The following is a 23,486-nucleotide window of genomic DNA, read 5'->3' as shown; positions in this document are numbered from 1 at the left end:
TTTTCCTCTCTCACTCTCCCTCTTTCTCTCCCTTGCACAATTAATATAATAAATAATTATTCTTTCTTTCTCTTTTTCTATCTTCAGTCTTATATCTTTACTAGACAAATTACGATGTTTATCTATTATTTTATTTGTCCGTACGAATATTTATATTAATCTATCTAACATATTCTATTCACCAGTTTGCCCATTTTACAACAAATTTAAATCTTTTCATTTCATATTAGTCGAAGTCCGCTGTTAAAGGTGAAGAAAAGTGGGAAAACTCGGCAAAAGTCCCAGCAATGTTAATTGTAACGTAATATATGTAAAGCCCAGCATGCCACAAAGTAAAGTAGGAGGAAGAGTGCTAGGAGGTGGTATCGCGTACGAGAGACCGAGGGGTGGCGACGGAGGACGGAAGGGAAGGAGTTGGAGTGGGTTCGGGGGTTGTAGTAGAGGGTGGTACTAAGTACCCGGACGTTGCTCGCGGTGCCGGAGTTCCAGAGACGAAATAAGCGAGGGTAAAAGTAGGGGAAAGAGCGATCGTGGCGAGAATCCTTGGAGACCAGCCAAAGTGTTGGCCGTTGTATTATAGTCATTACGAGAAACTTATCCTGAACGTTGTACGTCGCGCGAACCAGAACGTTTCTCTTTCTAAAATAGAAGAGAATAAGAGAGAACAAACTTTGCGAATTTCTTTCTCGCTCCCACTCTCTCTCTCTCTCTCTCTCTCTCTCTCTCTCTCTCTCTCTCTTTCTCCCTCTCTTCCCTTTGAAAAGAATAAAAGAAAGCATGCGCGCGAGTTTTATTCCATTCGAAACTTCCCTTTCGACGGATTTCTATTCGAATGCACATGCCAAACAACGATGATTACGATGGCACGCCCTTCCAGCACGTTCGCCTTAAGGAGTTTGCCAAATGCCGTAGTCCTGCGACAAAAATCTACCTGCGATCAAAGGGACCAAACCGCAAACTTTTTACAGTGTAAGAACTTATTTGCTTTTTCTTCTTCTTCTTCTTCTTCCTCATTTTTTTTTCAAAGGTCCTTAATACCTTCTCGCTAAAAAGATTGATGACGTAAGTAAATGTACGTTTGATCGACCATACAACAATTTTTCTCTTCTATGAGAGTTCTGTAATTTTTAAAATAAATAAAAAAGTAATAAAAGAAAGAATGAGAAGTAATAAGTTTCGATAATCACTCGTCGACTATGGTGGTTAAGATTTGCATGAGTAATTTGAATTAATAATAAATGTATTATAAAACTAGTCAAATTTTCATTTGGAATGATCGGTTATGGTACAAATATAATGAATATTACACGACTTATGAAAGATGCTAAAAAAAAAAGCAGCGTAAACTAAAATCGCGCGTATAAAAATAAAAATAATATTTGCCTAAAATATTTCTAGGAAAATATCGCGAAAAAGTTTAATAATATATTTTTCAACAAATCTCTGCGTCTTGGTATAATTCAATCACGTATTTATAAAAATAACTTTATTATCGATGTAACTGGGATCCTATTATTAGAATAATAATAAACTCTTTCGAGATTGTTAGTTTCGTAATTTCGAATGATCCTCTTCTTCTAGAATATTTCGCGTACTTCCATCGACAAGCAATGACAGTAGAAACGGTGATGTCCTTTGCAACATTTTAACCACCGTGTAACGTCGATATGAAGAGAACGGTGTCGTTTGGTTGTAAAACATAATCTCCTTGACCCTGTAAACACCCAATAAATATTCCTCCGTATTACGAAGAATCTCGTAAATATAAAGGGAACAAATTTATAATACATGCAAATAAGTAAACATAAATACGCTGATTTAACTTAGGAATAGAGAATATTTTTCATAAACTTAAATCTAACTGGACAAGAAGATCGATTGCAATAAAAACCATAAATACCAACGAAAGCGATTCCCTTAAAATTTACGAATTGATCCTGACGAGTAAGCAAAGTGAAAAAGGACTCGGAGGAAAGACCTCGCATATAAGATGAAGAAGCATTTAAAAAAGAAAAAATGAGAGTAAAAGAACTAGCTTGCTATATATCTTTCTCCATATATGTAAGTATTTATGTGTATATATATATATATATGTATATGAGAAAAATATAGATATAGATATAGATATAAAAAAAGAAGTAGTAGAAGCGATGAGAGGAGAAAACGAGACAAAGAGACGTGGGAGTCGAAGTGTGCGAGAGAAGCTTTGCGAAACGTTGGTATTATCATAATAATGGCCGAACCCATCATCCTTCTCCCGTCTGCTTTTTGGTTCTCTTCTTCCTACCCCCCTTACTTCCCTTTAAAAGTAGCAACGAGCTCTAATAGCGCCTCCCAACCTACACATTTACAAATTTAAAATGATAATTTTCTTACGGGTGTAGCGAGCCAAGATGATTTGCGCCCTTTTTCGAGAAAAAGAGAGAGGAAAGGGTATGGAAGGGTATGGAATGGGATGAAGGGGGTTGTAAACGGTATTCAAGATCCCTCGTGAATGTGTCTGATGTTTCCCTAACTCCGTTACAATATTAAATGGGATGGAAAATAAATTCATATGTATCTTAAAAGATCTTACTTTTTAAAAAATATGTTCTTACCTCGAAGTATTTCGAGAAGTATACGTTGTGCATGTTGGTAATAATATCATTGATTATATTTTAATAAGATCTTTAGTTCTGTTCGAAAGCTTCTAATGCGATGTTGATAACTGTAGTAAAGTAAAAAAAAAAAGAAAAGATGCCTGTAAAGTGCGGTCTTCAATACTGAATGTCAATGATAAACTAGTACTCGATTCCTGATTTATAAGCCCAGAGTCATCTAGCGACGAAATTGACTAACTACGTATGAACTTCTCGCACAATAATACGACTTAACCCTTTTTTCTGTTTTATTTTATATCGAAAAAAGTAAAGAAAACAATTCAAACTATAATCTTCAAAGGTATACAATTAATATTATTTAACGAATTATACGATAGAATGATTAGAATGCTAGAATGGAAGAATAAAATCGATGTATGTAAATATTTATGTATATACGATTATACAAAATATAACCTAATAAAACTCACCAATAATTCCCAATCTGTGTCGTTAACAAGAACAAGAATTCCTGGTCGTCTGAAAAATTGAATAACGTTTTAATTTCAGCTGACAATACAAAAATTCACACCACTAAACACTTCGCGAATGCTATGCAATCACAATCATATTTTACCGCGTTCTCCACTAAATTAATAGGCGACGCTACCTAGCGGAATAAACTGAAACTAGATGAAAGGCCGATGTCATGATAAAATGCGAACGTGTCCATTAAACACAGTAAAGTATGAAAGTGAAATAGACAAAATATTGTGTGAATTATTACAATGTTTCATACTTAATGTTAATTAATGTCAATTGAAATTAAAAAAAAATCGATGTGTATAAAATACATGAAAAAAGAGGAAAAAAAAAATATATAGAATAAAATTTATTATAACGGTGTGTACTTACACGGTGTCTCCTTGCATAAAAAGATCCAATCGATCTTTCAAGAGATTATCTTTAATCCAATATATTAAATTTCTCAATGTCCCTATAAGATATAGTGTTATTATTGTTTAAGGAAGAGATCTATTAATCAATTGAAAAAAACCGGAAATTATAACCTTACATTCATCAGCAGGTAAGTTAACCTTGTATATCCTTTTCTTATCGAACAATGTCTCGGCTCCACCTCTATAAAAGAATAATTTTTATTGAAATACGTATGCATAGTTTTATTGTAGTAGTAAAATATGTGAATGTAATAGTATGCAGTAGTTGCAATTTCCTATAAAATAATTGATAAATATCAATATTTCTTTTTATCTTTTAGGTATCTCTCTCTCTCTTTCTCTCTCTTTTTCTCTTTTTAATTGTTTGGTGGTATTTACCCGAACTCTATTGTTATCGGAAAAGTTTTATCTTCGGAAGGCATATTGTTTTAATCTTCTTTTTTTATTTTATTCTCTTCTATTGCAATTTTCTGAATTTACACTTTTCGTTTGTAAGCTCCGTAAATCAAGCACGCGCGCATGCGGCATCCGATACTTAATGGAAGGAACGTTCCTTCGTTCGGAATTCGAACTACAGTGGCGTCTGATATGGAAACTTTTAAATTTTATAAATACATTTCGATTTAATATGACATATTATTGGTTATAAAGAATACAGCAACACTACATTTCTTAATTTTTATTATTTAATTGTAAATATTAATTTTTAAATCCAATTGTTCTCTAATTAAAAAAAGATTTATGTGAAATTTAATTTAAATTAATTTATTTAAACAGTAATATAAATAGAAACACAACTACTACGTTTTTCAAAATGATAACAAATTGTTAAACAAACGTGCCAAAAGATATGTCTAATTTTTGGAAATAATGATTACATTTTTTAAATAATGATCGAATATTCATATATTATATTTAAATACGTACAGCCCTGTTACAATATGCCGGTCATTAGTCCCGTCGGAGACGCTTGACATGTAAATATTCTCGTCAAAATTTAGTAATAACATTCATAAATTGGCAAAAGGTCCAATAATTGTTAAAATAAGTTAAAGATTGTATCTTCACGTGTTTATAATAGAAAATGAAAATATATGGTAACAGAAATAATAATTACAATTTAAAATTCGATTCAAAATAAATTTATCTCTCCTTTTCTGTCTGTCTCTCTCTCTCTCTCTCTCTCTCTCTCTTGTGTAATATCATACATATATATAATACACATACACACCACAGAGAACCAAATATACTCCACACATCTAGACTCGCTCGTTGAGAGAAGGCGAGTTTAAGATGGCGGATAGGAGAATAGATTCGCGTACAACTGTCTATACAATTAATTTGGATTCTTTCGAGGAATATTATCAAAGTGCGCCTAATACTGTCTTATCTGCCAATGGTTAACAACAATCATCTTTAAAAGAATATTAATAACACTACTAACCATCTTATAACTACTTTAGACATGTCAGATCAGAAGAAACGTGTTTCGAGTAATGTTGAGATGATCAATCAGATGGAGAAAGAAGAATCAGATGAGAATCAGTCAAAACACGAAGATGCTCTTGTAATGGTAGATCCTGAGACACCAATGCTAGAGGATGAGGAAATGCCTACGTACATCAGTGTTTCAACTTCATCCAAATGCGAAGATTCAGATGTCAGTAATGTGAAGCATCACGAAGAAGATTCTTCTATGAAAGAACAATCAGGTAGTCCTTGTACTAGTGAACAAGAAGGTCCTGCTAGTGTTTACGTTCTCTCATCCGAAGAAGAAACAGATCAACATTACGATGAGGATGATATTGACTGTGGTGATAGTGATGGTAATACAAATGTTATATTCTCTCTATGTACTTATATTTATATTTTCTTTCACATTTACATTAACACACACTTTCTCTCTTTCTACATGCAGATATGGATGAAAATGATCAAGACAATGATATGGATGATGACGATGAAGAGGACTTAGAAGAAGATGATGATGAGGAGTACGAAAGAAATATCTTTGAAACTTCATCTGAATGTTTAGGCCTTAGAAATAAATTGAAAAGAAGATATAGAATTAAGAGTCTATCTCTGCAAGATTTAAACACCTTAGAAAATAATTCTTGCAATGTTGACTTTGGAAAAAATAGGTTGAGTATTTATAAATATTATTCTTTAAAACTTTGCTAAAGTTTTATTATATTAGATAACAAAATTTCTCTCTCTCTCTCCGATTTTTTTAGATTCAGGCACGTAGAAAGCAAAGTGAAACGTTACATAAATGATATGAAAGAACAAAGGAGATATGCTATGGGATCACGTATAAGAAATGAATTTCAAAATGAATTTCAAACAAATAGAAATTGCACCGACGTAACAGGTAAATTAATTATTATTTATAAACAAAAATAATATTATAATATAAAACATAAATTCTATTGTATACTTTCTATTGCTCAGTTGATGATGTACAATTGAAAGGTGTAACATCTAATAAAGTTATAAGGCCTTACGCGGAAAGGGCTATTAAAGATTTAGAAATTGAAGAGTCATATACAAATGAGAAAGATCTATATATGGGGCCAATAACAGAAAATGGTGAAGAAGAAGAAGAAGAAGAAGAGGAAGAAGAAGAAGAAGAAGATGAGGAAGTGGTAGTTAAACATAAACGAGATGGGAAATCTATTAACATGGATATGAGAGAAAAAGAGTTTTTAAACACAGAGATACAAAATGAAAAACTTAATGGTTCGATGCAAATCCATAATCATAACTACAATCAATCCACTGGTCAAAAAAATTTGAAATACACGAACGAGACTTTAGTTAATGGTCATCAACAACAATTAAATGTTTATAATCTTCGTACGCTATCTTATGATGAATATATGCACGGTAACGAGAACTTTTCCCAAGACGAACAGTTGAATAAAAATCTAGATAACGAACAAAATGAAAATAATGATATTCAAGCTTACAGCGACATAGATGTTATAAACACTGTTGAAACTGACAATAGTAATGCTGTCTGTTCGTTAAAAATAGAAAATGTTAAGAGCATAAGGGTAATGTCAGAAGAATCTAAAGATAATACAGAGAATTCGAAATTTGAAAAAATTAATGAAGAAAGTAACAAAAGTAATTCGGATATAATACAATTGACGTTATTAAAGACACAGTTGGATCAAAAAGCAATTCAATTTAATAACCTAAAAAAAGCATATCAAAGCACGATGATGGAGAATTTAAAAATGAAACAAGAATTGGAAGAATTAAAAAATTCTCTAGCAAAGTACAATAAAGAAAATCGAACATGCGAAACAAAAGTCGTAGCAGTACAAACTGATGTAATTAAGGAATCAGTAACTCAAAATATGGAAACTACTGATACAAAAGAAAAAGCTAACAAATTATCTGCCAGTAGTATTACATCTACAATCAGTTCTATAAATCAATGGACTGATAGCGCTGGTAGTTCAGGTATATCACTTAAACCACCAGATTTGGGGACGATATTAAATTCAGAGGATAGTTCAGTAATAGCAGAAAACTCGCCAAGAGAAGTCAACCGACCTCTGTCTCAAGCATTCATCACATCATCTAGAATATTAAAAACGCTTTCAAATCTAACACAAGGAAAATCAAAAGTTGATGTAAAATCTTCTCTGAATAGTAGTTCTATTAAAAGACCAAGTGGAAGTGAAGAAAGCAATGGTTCAATAATAGCCGGTTCTAATACTTTCACAGTAAAATCACCATTCAATGCAAAAAAGAGGAAAGCGACTGAAATGCTTGGTAATTCATTATATTTACAACCATTCAAAATACCGCATATAGAAGAAGTAAAAAAAAAATCAAGTGTGACCCTTTCTGATTTTAATGTAGATTTCAAACCAACGGAAAATTATAGCGATGTAAAATTAGATACACAAAAGAATAGAATGAATAATATTAGTCGTTCAGTTAGTCCAACAAACATAGATGACAAAAGTGATAAAGCTGAAGACATTGAAAACGAAAATAGCAATGTGAAATGTTTTGTATATCAAGAAGATGATAATACTAACGACCGAAATATTTTAATACAAGCAGATATATCTAACGATGATCAAGAACCAGTTAGTATGGGTTGTATACGAGAATGTGGACCATATTTGCTTGGTAATGTAGAAGTACGTATGTCTGAAGTAAATGGTACGATCAACATTTGGGGCAAAGAGGCAAGTATAGATACTTGAATTTTCCTACTTTTTAAGCAACTGTGAAAATTGATCTAATCATTTATTCAAAAAACGATACTTACAGATAAGTGAAACATCAATGGTCGAGGAAGAAGAGTTAGAAGCAACAACAAGATCACCTTGCACCAACAAAAAGTGTGCTTGTTTGCTAAGCACTGCTATAACACCACATAGAAAATTTAACGGTAGTCAAATGGTATGTTCGACAAATAAAAAAGTAAAGTTACAATCTAAATTTAACGAAGGGCATACTTCACGTCAATACTTGAATGTACCGAACGCACAAATTCATGTAGATAACTTATTGAGTCCAAATGTCCCTGCTTCCTGTGAGAAGTGTATCTTATTAAATCAACAGAAAGAATGTTCGATACACAAACGACACGTTAATAATCTACATGAAAAATCACATTCCTGTTGTTTACATCAAACGGAGCATTTAGAAAGAGATTACAAATATGTATGTGATTGTGAAAGACTAAAATATAATAACGATAGTCCAAATTACATTAAAGATGGTTATTGCACAGAAAATAAATTCTCATCTAGAAATACGCCAGATAGCAAGAAAGATTTATACGAAAATACTAATCCAGTCGATGCCAAAGAAGTGATATGTAAGCATCGAACTGCGTGTCGTCGATCTTCTTTACATAATACAGAGGCGAATTTTCAGAATGATATGAAATGCTGTAACACGATTAGAGAAACACCACATACATGCAAATCGACGTTAGGATGTATAGCCAATCACGATAACGGTGATGAAAATTGTTGTAATCATAGTGCAATGAGCAACAACAATGATCTATTAGGTCCAGAAAGAACTCCTCATGAAACACCTGAAGTAAGAAAAATTCAATATTTACCATGTAATATTCCCTAAATATCATGGTTAATTATATTTAAAAATAAATAAATAAATAAACTAAATCGTCTTTTTTTTATATACTACTCAGGTTAGACAACGAAGATCCAGCGGTAAGAAAGTAAGAGGAATTTTAATGGATCTTTTAAAAAGTTGTGGAGATTATCGCAATGGGAATGGAAGTTCATCTAAAAGATATTCTTCTAATGAGAAAGATGCATCACATTTGATTAATTGCTCTCCACAAATTAACGTCACATCTAGTTGCTCGCCAGAAGCTAGTTGTTCAAATGCACAACAATCTAGTAGAAGGTAAAAATTATTTATTTGTATATGTATTTTAGATTTTTTTTCTTGTATCCTTCACCTATTCGCAGGAATTAAAAATAATTATTAAAAAAATATTAAATAAATAATAATAATTAATCAATCTTTCTTTACTTGCAGATGTTGTCACGCGTATACTCGGCGTATCGAATCTCAACTGGAAGAATTTCGTATGGAAATGGAACGAGTACGTTTGCGTTCCGATGCTATATTAAATTTACTCAACATGCTTCATTCTGTTGAAATGAACTGATACAGTCGTAAATAACATTAGATATATATGCCCTTTCCTTTGTAAATATTTTTCTTTCTTATTTCACAATTCGTCTTATTTTATATACGAATATTTTCTTTTCTTCATCATCTAATTTCATTGATAATATAAAAAAGAAAGTAAATGGTTGATTTATTGAATAAATATACATGGTTTAAAACAAACTTATAAAATGCTTTCGTTCTTTTTTCTTACAAATCCACTGCTACGTTCTTGATGATCAAATGATCGCTCGTGTTTCTTTGAATGTCTTCAAAAATTTTCAGAAATATTTCGAATACAAATAAGTCAAGTCACGATTGATTTAAAATTATCGGGAGAGAGAAAGGTCTCGCGACACACAAGTAGAAAAATAAATATAGTAGCTCTATTTTAATAAATACCGTTTAAAAGTGTTCAAGAGCATGTAAAAATGCTAAAAATATATGACATTATCAATTAATAATTGCAGTCGCAAGAATCGTATCCCGCACCTAGCGTACCATCTCCTGGCAAACCAACAGGACTTTCTCCTTGTCCTTTAAAAACATTACTGTACGAAGTTTTTAAATAATTCACGTGTCCTTGTAATGATCTGATACGGCCTTGAGCTTGTTCGAAAGCTTCGTTTAAATTATTTATCTGACTTTGCATCTTTTGCCTAATCTGTATCGTATAAGAATACAAATATTTTATTTCGATTGAACGTATATTAAATAAAAATGTATATGAGTTCAGGAGAAAAAGAATTGACTACCTCGTCTCTATCCTTCTGTGCTGCTCTAGCTGTTGCTCTACACTGAGCTAGTTGTCTTTCCATCTCAGCTATTTGGCCTTGCATTGTTCGTCTCACTGTTTCACATCTTTCTTTGGTACGTGCCACTTGTCTTGCGCTGTCTTCTCTCACCTTTAAGAAGATATTGTAAGCATCAGAAGAAACAAAAAGAGAAAGAAATAACAAATATTTTCAAATTTAAATATGATTTCCCCATCTTTCTCTCCCATTATACTTGTTCGAGCATTGCAGTTAATTGTGTTATTTCATGCATCTTTTCATCTATGCGTTTCTGCAATTGTGCTTCGTGTTCCTCGAATCTAGCAAGTGTGTTTTTCATACGTTCATTGTCGTGTCTTAATTCAGCGTTCTTCTTTTCTAACTCATCAAATCGTCCCGTACCAAGCCCTCTTTCCTCCTAAAATAAAATCGAACGAATTAGTCCATGTGTTTTAATTGTTTAATCCTAAGAATATTTAAACTCACTTGTAATGTTTGATGTTCGTTACGTAGTGCGTCTAATTGACTTTGCAACGTTTGAATCTTATCCTTACATCCTAAAAGTTCTCGTGAAAGATCCTCGCAATTACGTTCGGCTACTAATCTCATTTGTTGAGCTTCTTGAAGTTTCATTTGTGTTTGCTTCAAGATGTCCGGCAAAGGTGCAAGTTCCGCGAGTTTTTCTTGAAATTGATTCTGTTATAAATTCATAGTAAAATTTATTTCATTTTCAATCAATATTATTTTTAATTAATAAATAATGATGAAAATTAATTTACTTTGACCCTTCCAATTTCTAATGTTACATTTTCATTCATTCTTGCATTATCCATCTCCATGAGGTCGAGTTGTCGACGTTGTTCCTCAACCTGTTGCTGAGCCTAAAATAGGTTCTCGTTAAATTTTTAATTTATCGACTAGATCAAAGAAAAATATGAATAAAATAAAAATTAAATTTTGTCGAACGAACTTGTAAATATTTATTGCGATAATCTTCCAATTGAGCAGCTTGATCTTGAATCAATGATCGCAATTCTTCTAATTCATCCTGTGCTTTTCCAAAACGTTGCTTGGCCATTATCAATGCTTGCTCTTGCTCCATCATCTGTTCTTTTTGACCTAATTTATAAATTTAACATTATTAACATCGTACATGCGCACATAAAAGCATTTAAACATTTATATAAAATGATTACCTTCGAATTTCTCTCTTTCGGCTTCTAAGGATTTCAAACGTTCCTGCGTGTCTATCAATTTTATTTCCATTCTTTCCTTATCTTCCTTCGAGTCTCGGACTTCTTGTTTCAATTTTTCCATGTCGGTTCTAAGACAAGATACTTCGCATAATTTATTCTTGTAATCATCTTGAAGACGTGCGTATTGTTCTCGCAAATCACGTAATTGTTGTTGAGGACAAGAGCTTGCACCCTAACGATAGAAAAACAAAAGTAGTAAGGATCACACCTGAAATTATTTCGAATCTTCCCGAGCGATCCTTACCATTGGTGCAGTTATACAGGGCCCAGTACACATAGCAGACGTGGATTGTTGACTGATCTGCGCCTGACCAAAAACGAGCGTAAATGTCTTCAGAGCTGTATTTATTTATATCGAACATTATATGATTACTGAACTCAAAAACTTACTAGTTAAATATAATCATTCTTATCAAATGAATATTATAAGCAAGAAACGTTGAAAATACCTTTGGCATAGACATGAGTGGAACGTTTCCATTCCCAGATGATGAAGGGATTGGGAGAGGTAATTGAGTACTTGGAATATAACTTGAAATCACAGAAGGAGGAAGACCACCACAAGGTGGTGGTGGTGGAGGACAGCAGGCGCATGGTGCACAGGGTCCGGAACATTTAAGCAACTTGCGTTGTTGTTCCAATTGTTGACGTTCTCGTTGAACATTCGCTAATTCTATTTGCATATTTCGTACTTCACACTCCATACTACCTAACTGTTGTGCCTGTACACGAATAGTTTATAAAAATTAAAATATAAGAAAAAAAATTAGGATACGAAATACGAAAGAAAAAACAATACCAATTGTTTCGTATTGTTCCCATAAATGGCAAATTTGTTCTCCAATTCGGCTGGGCAAACACCTCTAGGTGTTGGCTCGGGACAGACTTTAGAACAAACTGTTGGATTACGGAAACACATTTCTTCGGTTTGTGATGAACTTCTACTCAAAATACAGTTGCCTGTTCTCGATGCACCACCTGCCAATCTAGATGATCCTAATATTAAAACAAAAAACTTTTTATTAGTATTATTTTTTATTTTTGTAAAATTTGATAAAACATTCTTACCACAATCGTTTGAAGTCTTACGGCTGTGCGGATTCACTGAACAAACAAATAAATCAATGAATTAACAAATTTTTTATAAAACGTATACAAAATAAAAAGAGTAGGCTTTATATTTTTTTACCGCATATAGAAGTAGGCGATTGAACAGGACTATCGTAAGTAACGCAATATTTGCACTGGCAACAACCCTGATCCGGCAACGATGAAGTAACTTGCGAATACGCTGGTAAAGATGAGACTGTTGGTGGTGAACAAGATGACCTACGTTCCGGATAGGTGTAACAGCAAGTTGGGGTAGTGATACGTTGATTTAAACAAGCCAATCGACGATTTAATTCCGTATTCTCCTTCACCATTAAACGTATTTCAGCTTGCAATCCGCATACCTTCCGTTGAAGACACTCGACAGCTGTATCTTTCTCCAATAATGCTTCTTCTAATTCGTATCTACAAATGTATTCCCAAAAAAGATAGACGAAATTTTTTTCAAGAATGACATACACATAAATTCGAATTTCACGTTACAAATTATGGATAAAATTAATCCATCTTCAAAGAGATTATGTCATAAAGTTGTAAATGATCATACGGTGCTCGTCGAGCTTAAAAATATCTCTTGCGAAGAAAAACATTGACAGTTTGTTGCCACGGTGATTAATTAACTTTTTGTACAATTTCTTTGTTTATTCTTCGATTGTTTCGATATGAAATCGATTTTTGATTATTAATTTTAACTCTATGTTTATGTGTTATTTAAAATTAAATATAATTACTCTTTACGAACGTACTTTCCACCTTCCAGTTGTGCGTTCTCTTTAACTAATTTTTCTTGCATAGTCAAGGATTCAGTCAATTTTCCTGTTAAATTTTGCAAACATTCTTTCTTTCCTCCTCGTTCACCGTCCGCTATCACAATCTTTGGCATTTCGTCTTCTGTGTAACCACAGACGATCACTCTTGGAAGCCTTTAAATATATATAAAATAAAACAGTCATATATAAATGTGAATATATCATATTATAGAATTTATATATTATTTTTAATTTACTTGTCTTCTTGATATTCTGGTTGAGGTAAATCAAAATGATCGTCCATCGCAGGCACCATTTCTGCTTTGGATTTTTCTTTATCATCTTTAGTTTTTTCAGCCGGTAAAATTTCGACCTCTTCTCCACCACCCTGTGTACAATAAATGTTTGGAAATCACTCGAAAATCACATCATTTTCATGCGTAAAAGAATTAATAAAACATTGTGGGGATATAAGTTATTAGCAAATAAAAATCCTACACTACTCTGGGTATTAGTCAACTAACTGAAGTATCTTTACAGAATTTCTTCCAACGTTAAAAAAAAGAAGATGACCAATAATAAATCTTACATCGATTGATCTCGTATGCGGAAAAGTTAACAAGCCGAACATTTTAGAAAATGTTTCGCTAGTAGGATCAGTTAATCCTAACAGTCTCTGTAACTTTCGTGTCATTTGTTCAAACTCAGCTAACTTTGACATTAAATCCTCTTGCTTCTTTTGAATCACTATTGTATCCTCGTCCGTCAATTCTTTTTTCTACAAAAAAAATTACATGTTAAACAAGATAATTAAAATACGATACTACAGGATTTAAAAAAAATAATATTTACATCAGCTAACTGAAGCATTTCTTCTTTTAATTTTTTAATTTCGTCTGCGACTACTTTACATCTTTCATCGGCTGCTTTCAATTCTGTTATCACGGACTCTTCCGCTAAAGGTGAAGCACTTAACACGGACTCTCGACGTCTTCCAGCTTGAACTGGTACACCTGTTTTGTTTGATGGAATTGTTAAAAAATCTTCCGATTTATTTTTATTTACAGGAAAAAAAAGAACAAGGAAATAAATTTAATGCACCCTCGCCAGCACCAGCTGGTATTGGATAAGATGGTGGAAAAGGTCTGTCATATTCTTTCGATGCTTGTTCAGTATCAGTTTGTATTTCTTCAACATTCTCTTCTTCTTCTTCTTCTTGCAATACTTCTATAGATTCATCCGCCATTTTTTTATTTACCTGGTTTTCCTGCTCGACAGGGTTACTATACAAAAAATATCAAATAAAAATGTATTATTTTTATACATAAAACTTTTGTTAAGAATTTTATTATTTTCTTACTTCAATAAATCTTTTTCATTCGAATGATTTATTATTTCTTGTGAATTTACATTCGGTTCTCCACCTTCTTCTAACGTATTATTCGTAATAGGATTATTTTCTTCGATTTTCTAAAAAAAAATGAATTTTTCGTCATTAATAATTATATGTTTATGTAAAAAAATGTTATACCTGTTTTGAAATATTTGTAATATTCGGAAATAATTCGATAGTTTTTGAAATTGAATCTCCAGCCAAATGTTTCACGTCCTTAAGACTTTGTTTTTCAAAAACGATATTTTTCTTATATTGCTGAATTTGAACTAAATTTATTTTAGATAAATGCAAAGGTTTTTTTATATCAAATAAAGATTCCAAGGATGCAAATGTATCTCTTTTTAAGCACGAATCGTTTCCATGCTCTCCGTTACTTTTTTGAAGCTTTCCTCGTTGTAAACGTCGACGTTTTATGTCAAATAATTTTTTATTATTTTTTCCAGACTTCTCCAAATCAGATCCTTGAATAGATGTTGTAGAATTTTTTGGTGAATTTAAATGATTCAATACGCACAGCCGTCGCGTCTAAAATTAATTATTTAATTCTCATTTTTTATTCTTTTTATAATAATTTAATATTTAATATTTAAAATAAGTGATAAAATGATTAATCGACAAAAATTGTATAGCTCTTTCTTTTGTTGCGTTCATTATAAAATAATAAAAATAAATCCGCGCTTTTTGCAACTACGTGTACTCGTAGTTCTAATTTTTACCTTCATTCTTTTACCTTCGTAACAACACCGTTCTTCGTACAATTCCTTTAAATTCTTGTCTAATATATAAAATATTTATTATTTGTTGTATTTTATTTATTATTTTTGGCGAAGACTCGGTGTTGATATCAAATAGCGGCGAACAATTTTTAACGTCTTAAAAACCGAAGCTGAAATAAAATATTTTAATATATTATTATTATTAATTTCTTAAAATTATATTATTGGGAAAAAATAAAAATTTGACGTGTCACTCACTTTATAGAGACTGTAATTGAAAAAATATAAACACGTTACGATCATCTTTTATCTGCCAATAATTTCATTCGATTAGAAACGTATTATTTGAATGCAGTTACTCTCTCTCTCTCTGTAACTATGGTACAAGTAACAAGAAAGTATTTATTACATATATATTTTTACATAAATATTATAATTATACTAATTGTAACTAAAGTAATATAATCATATATCAATAACAGAAATTAATATTACCTTAATAAATCTAAAATTAATAAAATAATCTAGAACTAAAGGTACTATAGCATTGTAAGGAGTTTTGAAAACTTAATTTCTTATTAGTGGAAAAATATTTGACTATATAATCTTGCAAAATTATCCCTAATAATAAATAACAATTTTTATTACATAAAATTTAAATAAATTAATTCAATCTATACATCTATATAAAATATATAAAAAGATTTATATAAATCCTTCTAATAAAATTATCTAATAGAAGCCAAAATAAAACTCTCTCTCTCTCTCTCTCTCTCTTTGGAATCAAATGATTTAAATCTTTTTCGTTTGAAAATTTACTATTGGCGCTGTAGTCGCAGCTCGATTTAGACATAATAAATCCCGTGTTTCTTGGTTATGTTTACTTACATAGAATCATTGATATAATAAAAAACTATTTTCTATTAGGATAATTAAAAGAAAACAAATATTTTATATCATCAAGTCAAATCGAGGATCGTTAAGGATAATCAAATACATTATATGTATACAAACTATATCAAAATGAATGCTAATATATGTTACTAAAAATATTATGTTTTAAATCAGGGGATTATAATTTATTCAAAATATTCTATAAATACTTCAAATGCACATAACATAAAATAATAATATCTTAAAAAAACAAGAGCATGGAAGAAAATATGGAATACAGTTAAGTATTATTCTATGATGTTATTCATAAATATAAAAAAAAAAAAATAAATAAAGAACTAATAACATAGATTAAAAGATTGTTAATATTGCAAATATATTAGGATATTTTTTTATTATTTTTGTAGGTGATAATGAATTAGAAGACAGTAATGATGAATCTGAAATAGTAGTTATTGAAGAAAATGTATCACCATCCAACAACGAAGAAAGTAATTCGAACACTGACACTATTTTCGAAAATATAAGTAGTAAACCAGTTATAAAATGTAAATATAAAATTCTCTTTATCATGTATAAGAGAATATTTATTCTATCTACATATTGTATATAATTTTATTTTTAATTAAGGTGAAACAGCCTCTGTGACAGAAAAATCTCAGGATCACAATAATGATAGTATAATAGAAGATTCCGATCAAGTATGTTCAATTTGTTTGGAATCATGGACAACAACTGGAGATCATCGCTTGTGCTGCTTACGTTGTGGACATTTGTTTGGACGCAGTTGTGTTTTAAAATGGTTACAAGTTTCTTGTACATCTTCTACCAGAAGATGTCCACAATGTAACATAAAAGCTCATTTAAAGGACATTAGGAATTTATATGCTAAAAAATTGGTTTCTATCGATAACTATGAACTTGAATTAGTGAAAAATCAATTGTCAATTGTAATGGCTGAAAAAAATCGCCTTGAATCAGAATTATCGACTAGCAATATGCGAACAAAGTTATACGAAGAACAACTGACTAATATGAAAACTTATATAGCTGATCTACAAAGTCAATTAAATACAGTTAAGGGGGATTTGAATCACTGTATGAAAAACGAATTAACAAGCACTAAGTTTCATCTTGAACATTCTTTAGAGATTTGTAAAGAGGATGGTTGTCGTGTGTTAGATTATAATCCTTGGTATGGATTATTGGTCGTTTCGCAAAAATCAGAAAATCCCATATTTGCAGGATATGGTGTCAAAAAAATAGATGTGGAAACCTTTGTATCACGACAATTTCTTTTTCTTCATTCTCAAGCTATAAGAGACATTAATTTTCACCCTTCACAACAGAATATACTTCTAAGCGTTGGCTTTGATAAAACTGCTAAATTAATTGATATTCGTAACAATGTTATAATGCATTCCTATAAAACAGATTTTACATTATGGAGTAGCTGTTGGTCAAGCGATGATGCTAATGTTTTTTTTGCTGGTGCTCAAAACGGATCAATAATACAATTTGATATTAGAAATACTTTGGGTCCTGTTGATAATTTACCGAGTCCTTGTGACAGATCGCCTGTTGTTTCTTTAGCATCAGTACCAGCGTATGCAGGAAATGGAATCACTAAAGGTGGATTTATAGCATGTCATTTAAACAGTTGTAACGCATACGAACTTATAGAATCCACATATGTATACAAAGAAATGAATTTGCAAGGTCCTTTTTTTTCCGCACGTTATGATAAAAAAGATAATCATGCTCTAATATCTTGTCGACCTAACGAACAAACACCTCAGGCAAGGCATATTGTATGTTCTATTGAAAATGGAAATGATAATATGGTCTTATGTAATGTTATACATACGTTTAATGCTGGACATTCTCAACGCCTTTTGTCACGACCTTGTCAAGTATCTGTTGAAAACGACACACTAATTGCAGCCCATCAAGAATCTACTAAAAGCATTCCATTCTGGAGTATGACAACTGGCAATCAAGTGCATAATCTTCAAGTATCTGATTCAATCATAGATATGTGTTCTTTCAAATTTAACGATAATGTATATTTAGCAACTCTTTCCGCAAGAAAACTTAGAATGTACAAACATAACTCCTTGTGACAATGATACTTTCCTATCTATTTTACTGCTTAATCAATTAACTTATATTTGATCTATTAAGAACATAATTTAAAAATATTACATGTAAATATTTCCTTTGAATGTAATAATAACTTATGATTCTACTGAGAAACTATAAATATATATATATTTTGATACCTATTTTATACAATATTGTATTCTACCTATATTATTGTTTACAAACTTTTTTTAATAAAAAGATTTTGGTAATATAAAGATAAAAGATATATAACTAATCAATTATTAGTAATTTGTTTTTCGAATTTGAATATATACAGGACACCCCGTATATATAAAGTGGAAGTATAAGTCATGTTAAAAATTAAAAATAAGAGATCTACTCGAACAAGGATTCTTACTTTGGTTTAATTGAATTGACATGCGTTTGAAAAGAGAACCATATTCGATACAATTGTCTCAATATTACATAAAAATTAGAGAAATTCAATTATATACTACATATTTAATATTTTCTCATATACAATATAAAATTTGTTTATTTCTTTGTTTTATTCTTTTTCTTTCTTACTTTTTTTTTCATCGAACTCGTATAGTAAGTAACTTTATCAGATTAATTTAAGAAGAACTTTTATAAATCAACCTTTTTTTCCATGGAACATAGAAATTTGCTTCGATAAACATTTGTTTTTTTAACTAAATAGTATGAAAATTTACAATGTATGTGGATAGTACCTTTTCATACTGCAAGATCTTATATAATTTGTTCGTGCATTAAGATGCACTTAATGTAATGGATATTTTTTTATACGTTTTGAATAACATAATAGTAATATGAATATATAAATGCAGTTAGTGTGAGTCTGGAATGTCAATTATTATAAATTTGAATACAAAATAATATTTCTATATGCATATGAGGTGATCATCAAGAATCAGGTCATCGTCCATAACCCAACACCAGAAATGTACAAAATGTAAATATTAACAATATGGTATTTAAGTGTATGAACGTTTTTATATAAATACAATCTAACATTATTAAATTTTCATCTATTTCAGTAACATACATTCCGAATCTAATCACAATTACACTTCTGTATGATTTTAACAAAAGAAGTGTAGGGAAATAATTAGAAGATCATTAAAAAAAGAAACATGATTTCTGTCTTAACACATGTTCTTGTATAAGAAGCATCGTACTGTGTATTGACTTCTGTAACAAATCAATGATATACTAGGCACTGTTCATAAAGATACTTCAATACAGTACCCGGAAGAATTTATTTTCTTTTTTTTACTTTACTGGTCTAAAAAGAAAAAGAAAAAACGAAATATTTATGAAAAAGATGTATGTAATATCCTGACCTATCGAATTTATGAACAGAGAATGAAGAAAAGACTTTTATGTGCTTGTTTTGCGTTCAACACAAAATAAAAAAAGAAATACACACTCAACCATTCCAAACATTGTACAATTATATATATATATAAAAATAATTAAAAAAAAAAAAGAATATATAAAGACGTAATGAACACACTACTGAATTTCCATAACAGTTAGAAATATTCTTGGATAGTACAATATCATCATCATCGGGTCGGTTGAAATAATTAAAATTAAAAACTAAAATTTGTTGTTTGTGAATCTTATCTTTGAGATATATGTAGCTATTTATAAATTTTGCCTTTATATTGTTTTGCTAAATTTCTTTCAAAGCCTGTGTTTTATAAATGAAGCAGATAACTACCAAAGACATCAAATCAGACATATTAAATATTCTTCTTTCTTCTTCTTTTTTGGTTTTTTATAGTGGAAATATTGTTATTAAAAAGAGTTGAATTTGATTATAAAAACTGCTATGGTATAATTAGTTGAGTGTGTTGTTACAGAAGTTCCTAAATGACAAAATGAGTGGTCTTTGTATGATGAATTAACTGTACAGTTATCACTAACTGAAGAGCTGTTCGGTGGCACGTTCCAAATCCCAGTTATATGAGGAAAGAGCAACTCTTGCATTATGTTCTTCAATTCCCATATCCGTTAATCTTCTTATTTTTTCATCTAGTTCGGGCATTTTTGCGGGTCCTACAATCATTAATAATAAATTTAATATATCATTCATTTAAGTAAAATAAATTTCTATCTTGTGTTAGTGCAATAAAGAAAAGAAAAGAAAGAAAGAATATTCATACCACCCGCATATACAAATGTCCAATGTTTAGCAGTTTGACGGAACATGTCAGGCTGCTCTTTATATTGTTTAGCTACTACTGCATCCTGAGGATCATCAGGTTCTGCCGCAGATAATAAGGCTTGTAATGACAGCAATACTGTTCGTAAGGTCATTGCAGCTGCCCTTGAATGTAAAGATAATGATCAAAAATATATTTTGTATTGTAAGTATAATTTATACATCAAATTTTTTGAATGATATATCTGTTACCGTCATAGTCGGAAATCCGTCATTGCTAGTAATACCCCCGACATTATCATCAATGCAAAGCGCCTTTTGACAAAGTCGGAAATGTATTCATATTTCTCACATTTCCTAGAAATTCTTCCTAGAATATTTCATTCTAAACCCGCTTATCTTCCGATACGATAAGGAAAAAAAGGCGCTTTGCATTGATGACAATGCCGGGGTATTACTAGCAATGACGGATTTCCGACTATGACGGTAACATATATCAATAGGCATAGAACACAGAATTATATACCATTGGTCTTTTAATATATCCAAACAAATAGCACCTGTGACGGAAGATATGTTGGGATGCCATATTTTTGTTATAAAACGAACCTATAAAGAAAACAAATTAAATTAAATAAAAATAGTTAAATGATCAATTGTAATGTATACAAACTACAATATACAATACTTAGATACGACATAATAGTTATTACCACGCATAAAAACGATCAAGATATTAAAAACATATTAACTTACAAAGTGCTTACTTTAGGAGGATTGAAGGGATACGTCTCAGGTACTTTGATTTCAAGTACAAAATTACCTCCTTCATAAGGTGTATCTGGTGGTCCAGCTATTTCCCCTTTTAATTCAGTAAAGCTATCATTTACCAACTCAACTTTGATTGCACACTTTGCAACCTGTAGCAAAATATAAAAAGCAATGTAATAGTTGAATAATAAAAAGAAAATTCATGATAACGAAATTGTATATGTAATAAAATGTTCCGTTAAAAACATTTGATAAAAGAGGTCAAATTACATGAATTATTATTATTAATAACATTATTATGCTAGAAAAAAGGAAGAAACAGTTGAAAGTAGAGAAAAACAAGATATAAATCATGCTGTGATGAAAATAAATAATACACATGTTTACATTTTAAAATTATTGCAGATGTAAATGAGAAGTTTACACAATATGACAGATAAGAATCATGAAGGCAACAAGACTATATATACTAAATGACCTATCTAAATAAATGTTCTATATGTTATTAACAAATGAGTTATTAGATTCTATTGAAAAGTACATCATAGTATTTTCATAACCCTTGAACCCAAGGATAGATAAGAGAAAGCATTACAAAATATGTCCTATAATGATAACATTTAATTTCAACATGGTATATAATGATTACAAAATTCTCATAAAGCTATAATTTTTTTTGTTTATACACAAGTACGTAGAAAAGCTATTTGTTATTGGAAAATTAATTTAATAGAGAAGTTGATCTGATGGAGAAGCATAAAGTAACTAAAGAAATAAAGTGTATACAAGAAGAGGACAAATCAGGTATGCAGAAAAGAGCAATAAAAATAAAAGTAGAATTTATTCTAATCCGTTCATATTTATTTCGACAAGAAAGGAGAGAGAAAAGAAAAAGAAATAATAAAAATGTCAATCATTAGTATAATCTCATCGGGCTCATTATCTGCTATTAAATCGAAAAATACGATACGATATGAAACATAAAACGGGATCGATCGTAAACTAGCTACTATTTTCGCTGACTCAGCAAGAACATAATTCGGTTACTTCGACTTTACATAACACAACAGAGTGCCCACATTAAATATCGTAGGCGTTGGAAGACGAGAGATATGTATTTTTTAATATAACTATATCACGAAGGAGATACGATTTTAATTCGAGGATCATTCTTCTCGCATATATTCCGAGTTCGCGATTATCTGGTTGTTCGCTTAAAACCACGAAATTGATATTTAGAGTTAGCGACAAAGTCTAACGTTCATCTGGATTAAAACGTGTCCTCATATAATATAATGACTGACAAGAGTTTAATCGTGCATTCATTGAATACAACAGGTGATTTCGCGCTTTATTCATAACACAACTCGTCCAAATAAGTAAAAGTAGTCGAAAAGTTGAAGTAGAAGTAGAACTTTTGGAGTACATCCTCTTTTTTATTCGGTTCTCCCTCTTTCTTTCCTCTATCTATTTATCTCTATCTCCTTCTGTCATACCGTGCACATGATACGTGTGAGATAAAGAGAAAACTATGAAAGATAAAGGAAAAGACGCAAAAGCCGCATATATCATAACTGCAAAGCGCTTCTTCTCCTAAGCGCATTCATTGATTCGAGATCGAACCCTGTGTATGCGTTTAAGCTCTGTATGCGTTGTTCCAAGAGGTGATGATGTTCCTCCTCCACTCACCTCCTCGCTCTTTATAACCTCTTTGAATTCCCGTTTGATTCGCTGCGCCGCGATGTTCGCCATAGTTTCCGAATCTTTAACGCGCGACGTCGTCGTTGTCGTCAGCACGCTCCTCTCATCGTCTTTTCGAGTCTCGCGTCTTAACGAATGGAATCGAGGAAGAACTGCTGCTCTCCAGCGTCAGCCGGTAACGCGCTCTCCACGATTATGTTCTTCGTCCTCTCCGTCAACTCTTTCTCTCTCTCTCTCTCTCTCTCTCTCTCTCTCTTTCTTTCTTACTTTCTTTCTCTCTCTCTCTTTCTTTCTTTATTTCTCTCTCTCTCTCTCACTCTCTCTCTCTCTTTCTTTCTCTCGGGGGCGCACTTCTCTTTCTTCACGATATGTCGTGTGTCGTCGTTAGAAAAAAACCTCGTATTTTCCACGCGACCCAGCTGAGAAATATTAGGGACGAGGAAATCTTTAAATAACTTCTTTTCTTAATATGATTTTTCTATTCTTTTATTATTAAATAAATCTCCGCTCGTGCGGACGCATCTACCAACTTGTCGTTGTACCGATTGCCGCTCTGTCGGCGCCACATCGATGATGAATAAAAAGCTGACTGTCAATTGTTCT

The 23,486-nt window shown here is 31.3% G+C and overlaps 5 protein-coding genes across 8 annotated transcripts; 2 read left to right on the top strand and 3 right to left on the bottom strand.

Moving 5' to 3' along the window:
- Positions 1-1,395: 1,395 nt before the first annotated feature.
- Positions 1,396-4,088, bottom strand: LOC106789037 (ubiquitin-related modifier 1). Its single transcript, XM_014752840.1, has 5 exons — positions 3,917-4,088; positions 3,655-3,719; positions 3,495-3,576; positions 3,071-3,119; positions 1,396-1,714 (listed from the first exon to the last, which is right to left on the bottom strand). Exons 1-5 carry the CDS (start codon positions 3,958-3,960, stop codon positions 1,646-1,648), a joined length of 309 nt encoding a protein of 102 aa, XP_014608326.1. The 5' UTR covers positions 3,961-4,088; the 3' UTR covers positions 1,396-1,645.
- LOC106789036 (kinesin-related protein 4-like) lies at positions 3,570-9,404 on the top strand. 4 transcript variants are annotated; one of them, XM_014752839.1, is made up of 9 exons: positions 4,808-4,907; positions 5,002-5,364; positions 5,457-5,679; positions 5,773-5,909; positions 5,990-7,324; positions 7,415-7,749; positions 7,835-8,617; positions 8,730-8,950; positions 9,086-9,404. In XM_014752839.1, the coding sequence occupies exons 1-9, from the start codon at positions 4,832-4,834 to the stop codon at positions 9,216-9,218; spliced, it is 3,606 nt and encodes a 1,201-aa protein (XP_014608325.1). In that variant the 5' UTR covers positions 4,808-4,831; the 3' UTR covers positions 9,219-9,404. The 4 variants fall into 4 exon arrangements, with proteins under 4 accessions (XP_014608324.1, XP_014608323.1, XP_014608325.1 ...); XM_014752838.1 differs by lacking the exon at positions 4,808-4,907 and adding an exon at positions 3,570-3,666 and having other exon boundaries at positions 5,990-7,749; XM_014752836.1 differs by having other exon boundaries at positions 5,990-7,749.
- Positions 9,405-9,672: 268 nt separating this feature from the next.
- Positions 9,673-14,354, bottom strand: LOC106789023. Its single transcript, XM_014752822.1, has 15 exons — positions 14,210-14,354; positions 13,961-14,121; positions 13,757-13,886; positions 13,366-13,486; positions 13,106-13,282; positions 12,439-12,764; positions 12,049-12,245; positions 11,757-11,971; positions 11,325-11,419; positions 10,964-11,112; positions 10,773-10,874; positions 10,480-10,689; positions 10,229-10,411; positions 9,976-10,125; positions 9,673-9,884 (listed from the first exon to the last, which is right to left on the bottom strand). The coding sequence occupies exons 1-15, from the start codon at positions 14,352-14,354 to the stop codon at positions 9,678-9,680; spliced, it is 2,568 nt and encodes an 855-aa protein (XP_014608308.1). The 3' UTR covers positions 9,673-9,677.
- A 1,728-nt stretch (positions 14,355-16,082) lies between these two features.
- Positions 16,083-18,395, top strand: LOC106789029 (E3 ubiquitin-protein ligase RFWD3-like). The gene is made up of 3 exons (XM_014752829.1): positions 16,083-16,393; positions 16,522-16,662; positions 16,745-18,395. Exons 1-3 carry the CDS (start codon positions 16,372-16,374, stop codon positions 18,235-18,237), a joined length of 1,656 nt encoding a protein of 551 aa, XP_014608315.1. The 5' UTR covers positions 16,083-16,371; the 3' UTR covers positions 18,238-18,395.
- A 392-nt stretch (positions 18,396-18,787) lies between these two features.
- On the bottom strand, positions 18,788-23,466 carry LOC106789031 (ubiquitin-conjugating enzyme E2-22 kDa). Its single transcript, XM_014752832.1, has 5 exons — positions 22,872-23,466; positions 21,179-21,331; positions 20,938-21,020; positions 20,413-20,576; positions 18,788-20,305 (listed from the first exon to the last, which is right to left on the bottom strand). The coding sequence occupies exons 1-5, from the start codon at positions 22,932-22,934 to the stop codon at positions 20,169-20,171; spliced, it is 600 nt and encodes a 199-aa protein (XP_014608318.1). The 5' UTR covers positions 22,935-23,466; the 3' UTR covers positions 18,788-20,168.
- Between the last annotated feature and the right edge of the window lie 20 nt (positions 23,467-23,486).

The sequence above is a fragment of the Polistes canadensis genome, unplaced genomic scaffold (genome assembly GCF_001313835.1).
Source record: "Polistes canadensis isolate GaletaPanama2010 unplaced genomic scaffold, ASM131383v1 scaffold_161, whole genome shotgun sequence".
Taxonomy (NCBI): domain Eukaryota; kingdom Metazoa; phylum Arthropoda; class Insecta; order Hymenoptera; family Vespidae; genus Polistes; species Polistes canadensis.
Note: the sequence above shows the minus strand (reverse complement) of the source record. Positions and strands in the feature narration are given on the sequence as shown.

What these genes read in the sequence shown, in the direction of transcription:
- LOC106789036 (XM_014752836.1), top strand. Translation starts at nt 4,832, where the DNA reads ATGGCGGATAGGAGAATAGATTCGCGTACAACTGTCTATACAATTAAT. An exon ending in TTTCGAGGAATATTATCAAA is followed by an intron (nt 4,908 to 5,001) that starts GTGCGCCTAATA and finishes TAACTACTTTAG; the next exon opens with ACATGTCAGATCAGAAGAAA. An exon ending in GCACAACAATCTAGTAGAAG is followed by an intron (nt 8,951 to 9,085) that starts GTAAAAATTATT and finishes CTTTACTTGCAG; the next exon opens with ATGTTGTCACGCGTATACTC.
- LOC106789037 (XM_014752840.1), bottom strand. Translation starts at nt 3,960, where the DNA reads ATGCCTTCCGAAGATAAAACTTTTCCGATAACAATAGAGTTCGG. An exon ending in CCGATAACAATAGAGTTCGG is followed by an intron (nt 3,720 to 3,916) that starts GTAAATACCACC and finishes ATTCTTTTATAG; the next exon opens with AGGTGGAGCCGAGACATTGT. An exon ending in TAACTTACCTGCTGATGAAT is followed by an intron (nt 3,577 to 3,654) that starts GTAAGGTTATAA and finishes TATATCTTATAG; the next exon opens with GGACATTGAGAAATTTAATA.
- LOC106789031 (XM_014752832.1), bottom strand. Translation starts at nt 22,934, where the DNA reads ATGGCGAACATCGCGGCGCAGCGAATCAAACGGGAATTCAAAGAGGTT. An exon ending in AGGTTATAAAGAGCGAGGAG is followed by an intron (nt 21,332 to 22,871) that starts GTGAGTGGAGGA and finishes ATTTTGCTACAG; the next exon opens with GTTGCAAAGTGTGCAATCAA. An exon ending in GACATTTGTATATGCGGGTG is followed by an intron (nt 20,306 to 20,412) that starts GTATGAATATTC and finishes TAATGATTGTAG; the next exon opens with GACCCGCAAAAATGCCCGAA.
- LOC106789029 (XM_014752829.1), top strand. Translation starts at nt 16,372, where the DNA reads ATGGAAGAAAATATGGAATACA. An exon ending in GGAAGAAAATATGGAATACA is followed by an intron (nt 16,394 to 16,521) that starts GTTAAGTATTAT and finishes TTATTTTTGTAG; the next exon opens with GTGATAATGAATTAGAAGAC. An exon ending in TAGTAAACCAGTTATAAAAT is followed by an intron (nt 16,663 to 16,744) that starts GTAAATATAAAA and finishes TTTTTAATTAAG; the next exon opens with GTGAAACAGCCTCTGTGACA.
- LOC106789023 (XM_014752822.1), bottom strand. Translation starts at nt 14,354, where the DNA reads ATGGCGGATGAATCTATAGAAGTATTGCAAGAAGAAGAAGAAGAAGAG. An exon ending in AAATGCTTCAGTTAGCTGAT is followed by an intron (nt 13,887 to 13,960) that starts GTAAATATTATT and finishes TTTTTTTTGTAG; the next exon opens with AAAAAAGAATTGACGGACGA. An exon ending in GGAACAATACGAAACAATTG is followed by an intron (nt 11,972 to 12,048) that starts GTATTGTTTTTT and finishes ATTCGTGTACAG; the next exon opens with GCACAACAGTTAGGTAGTAT.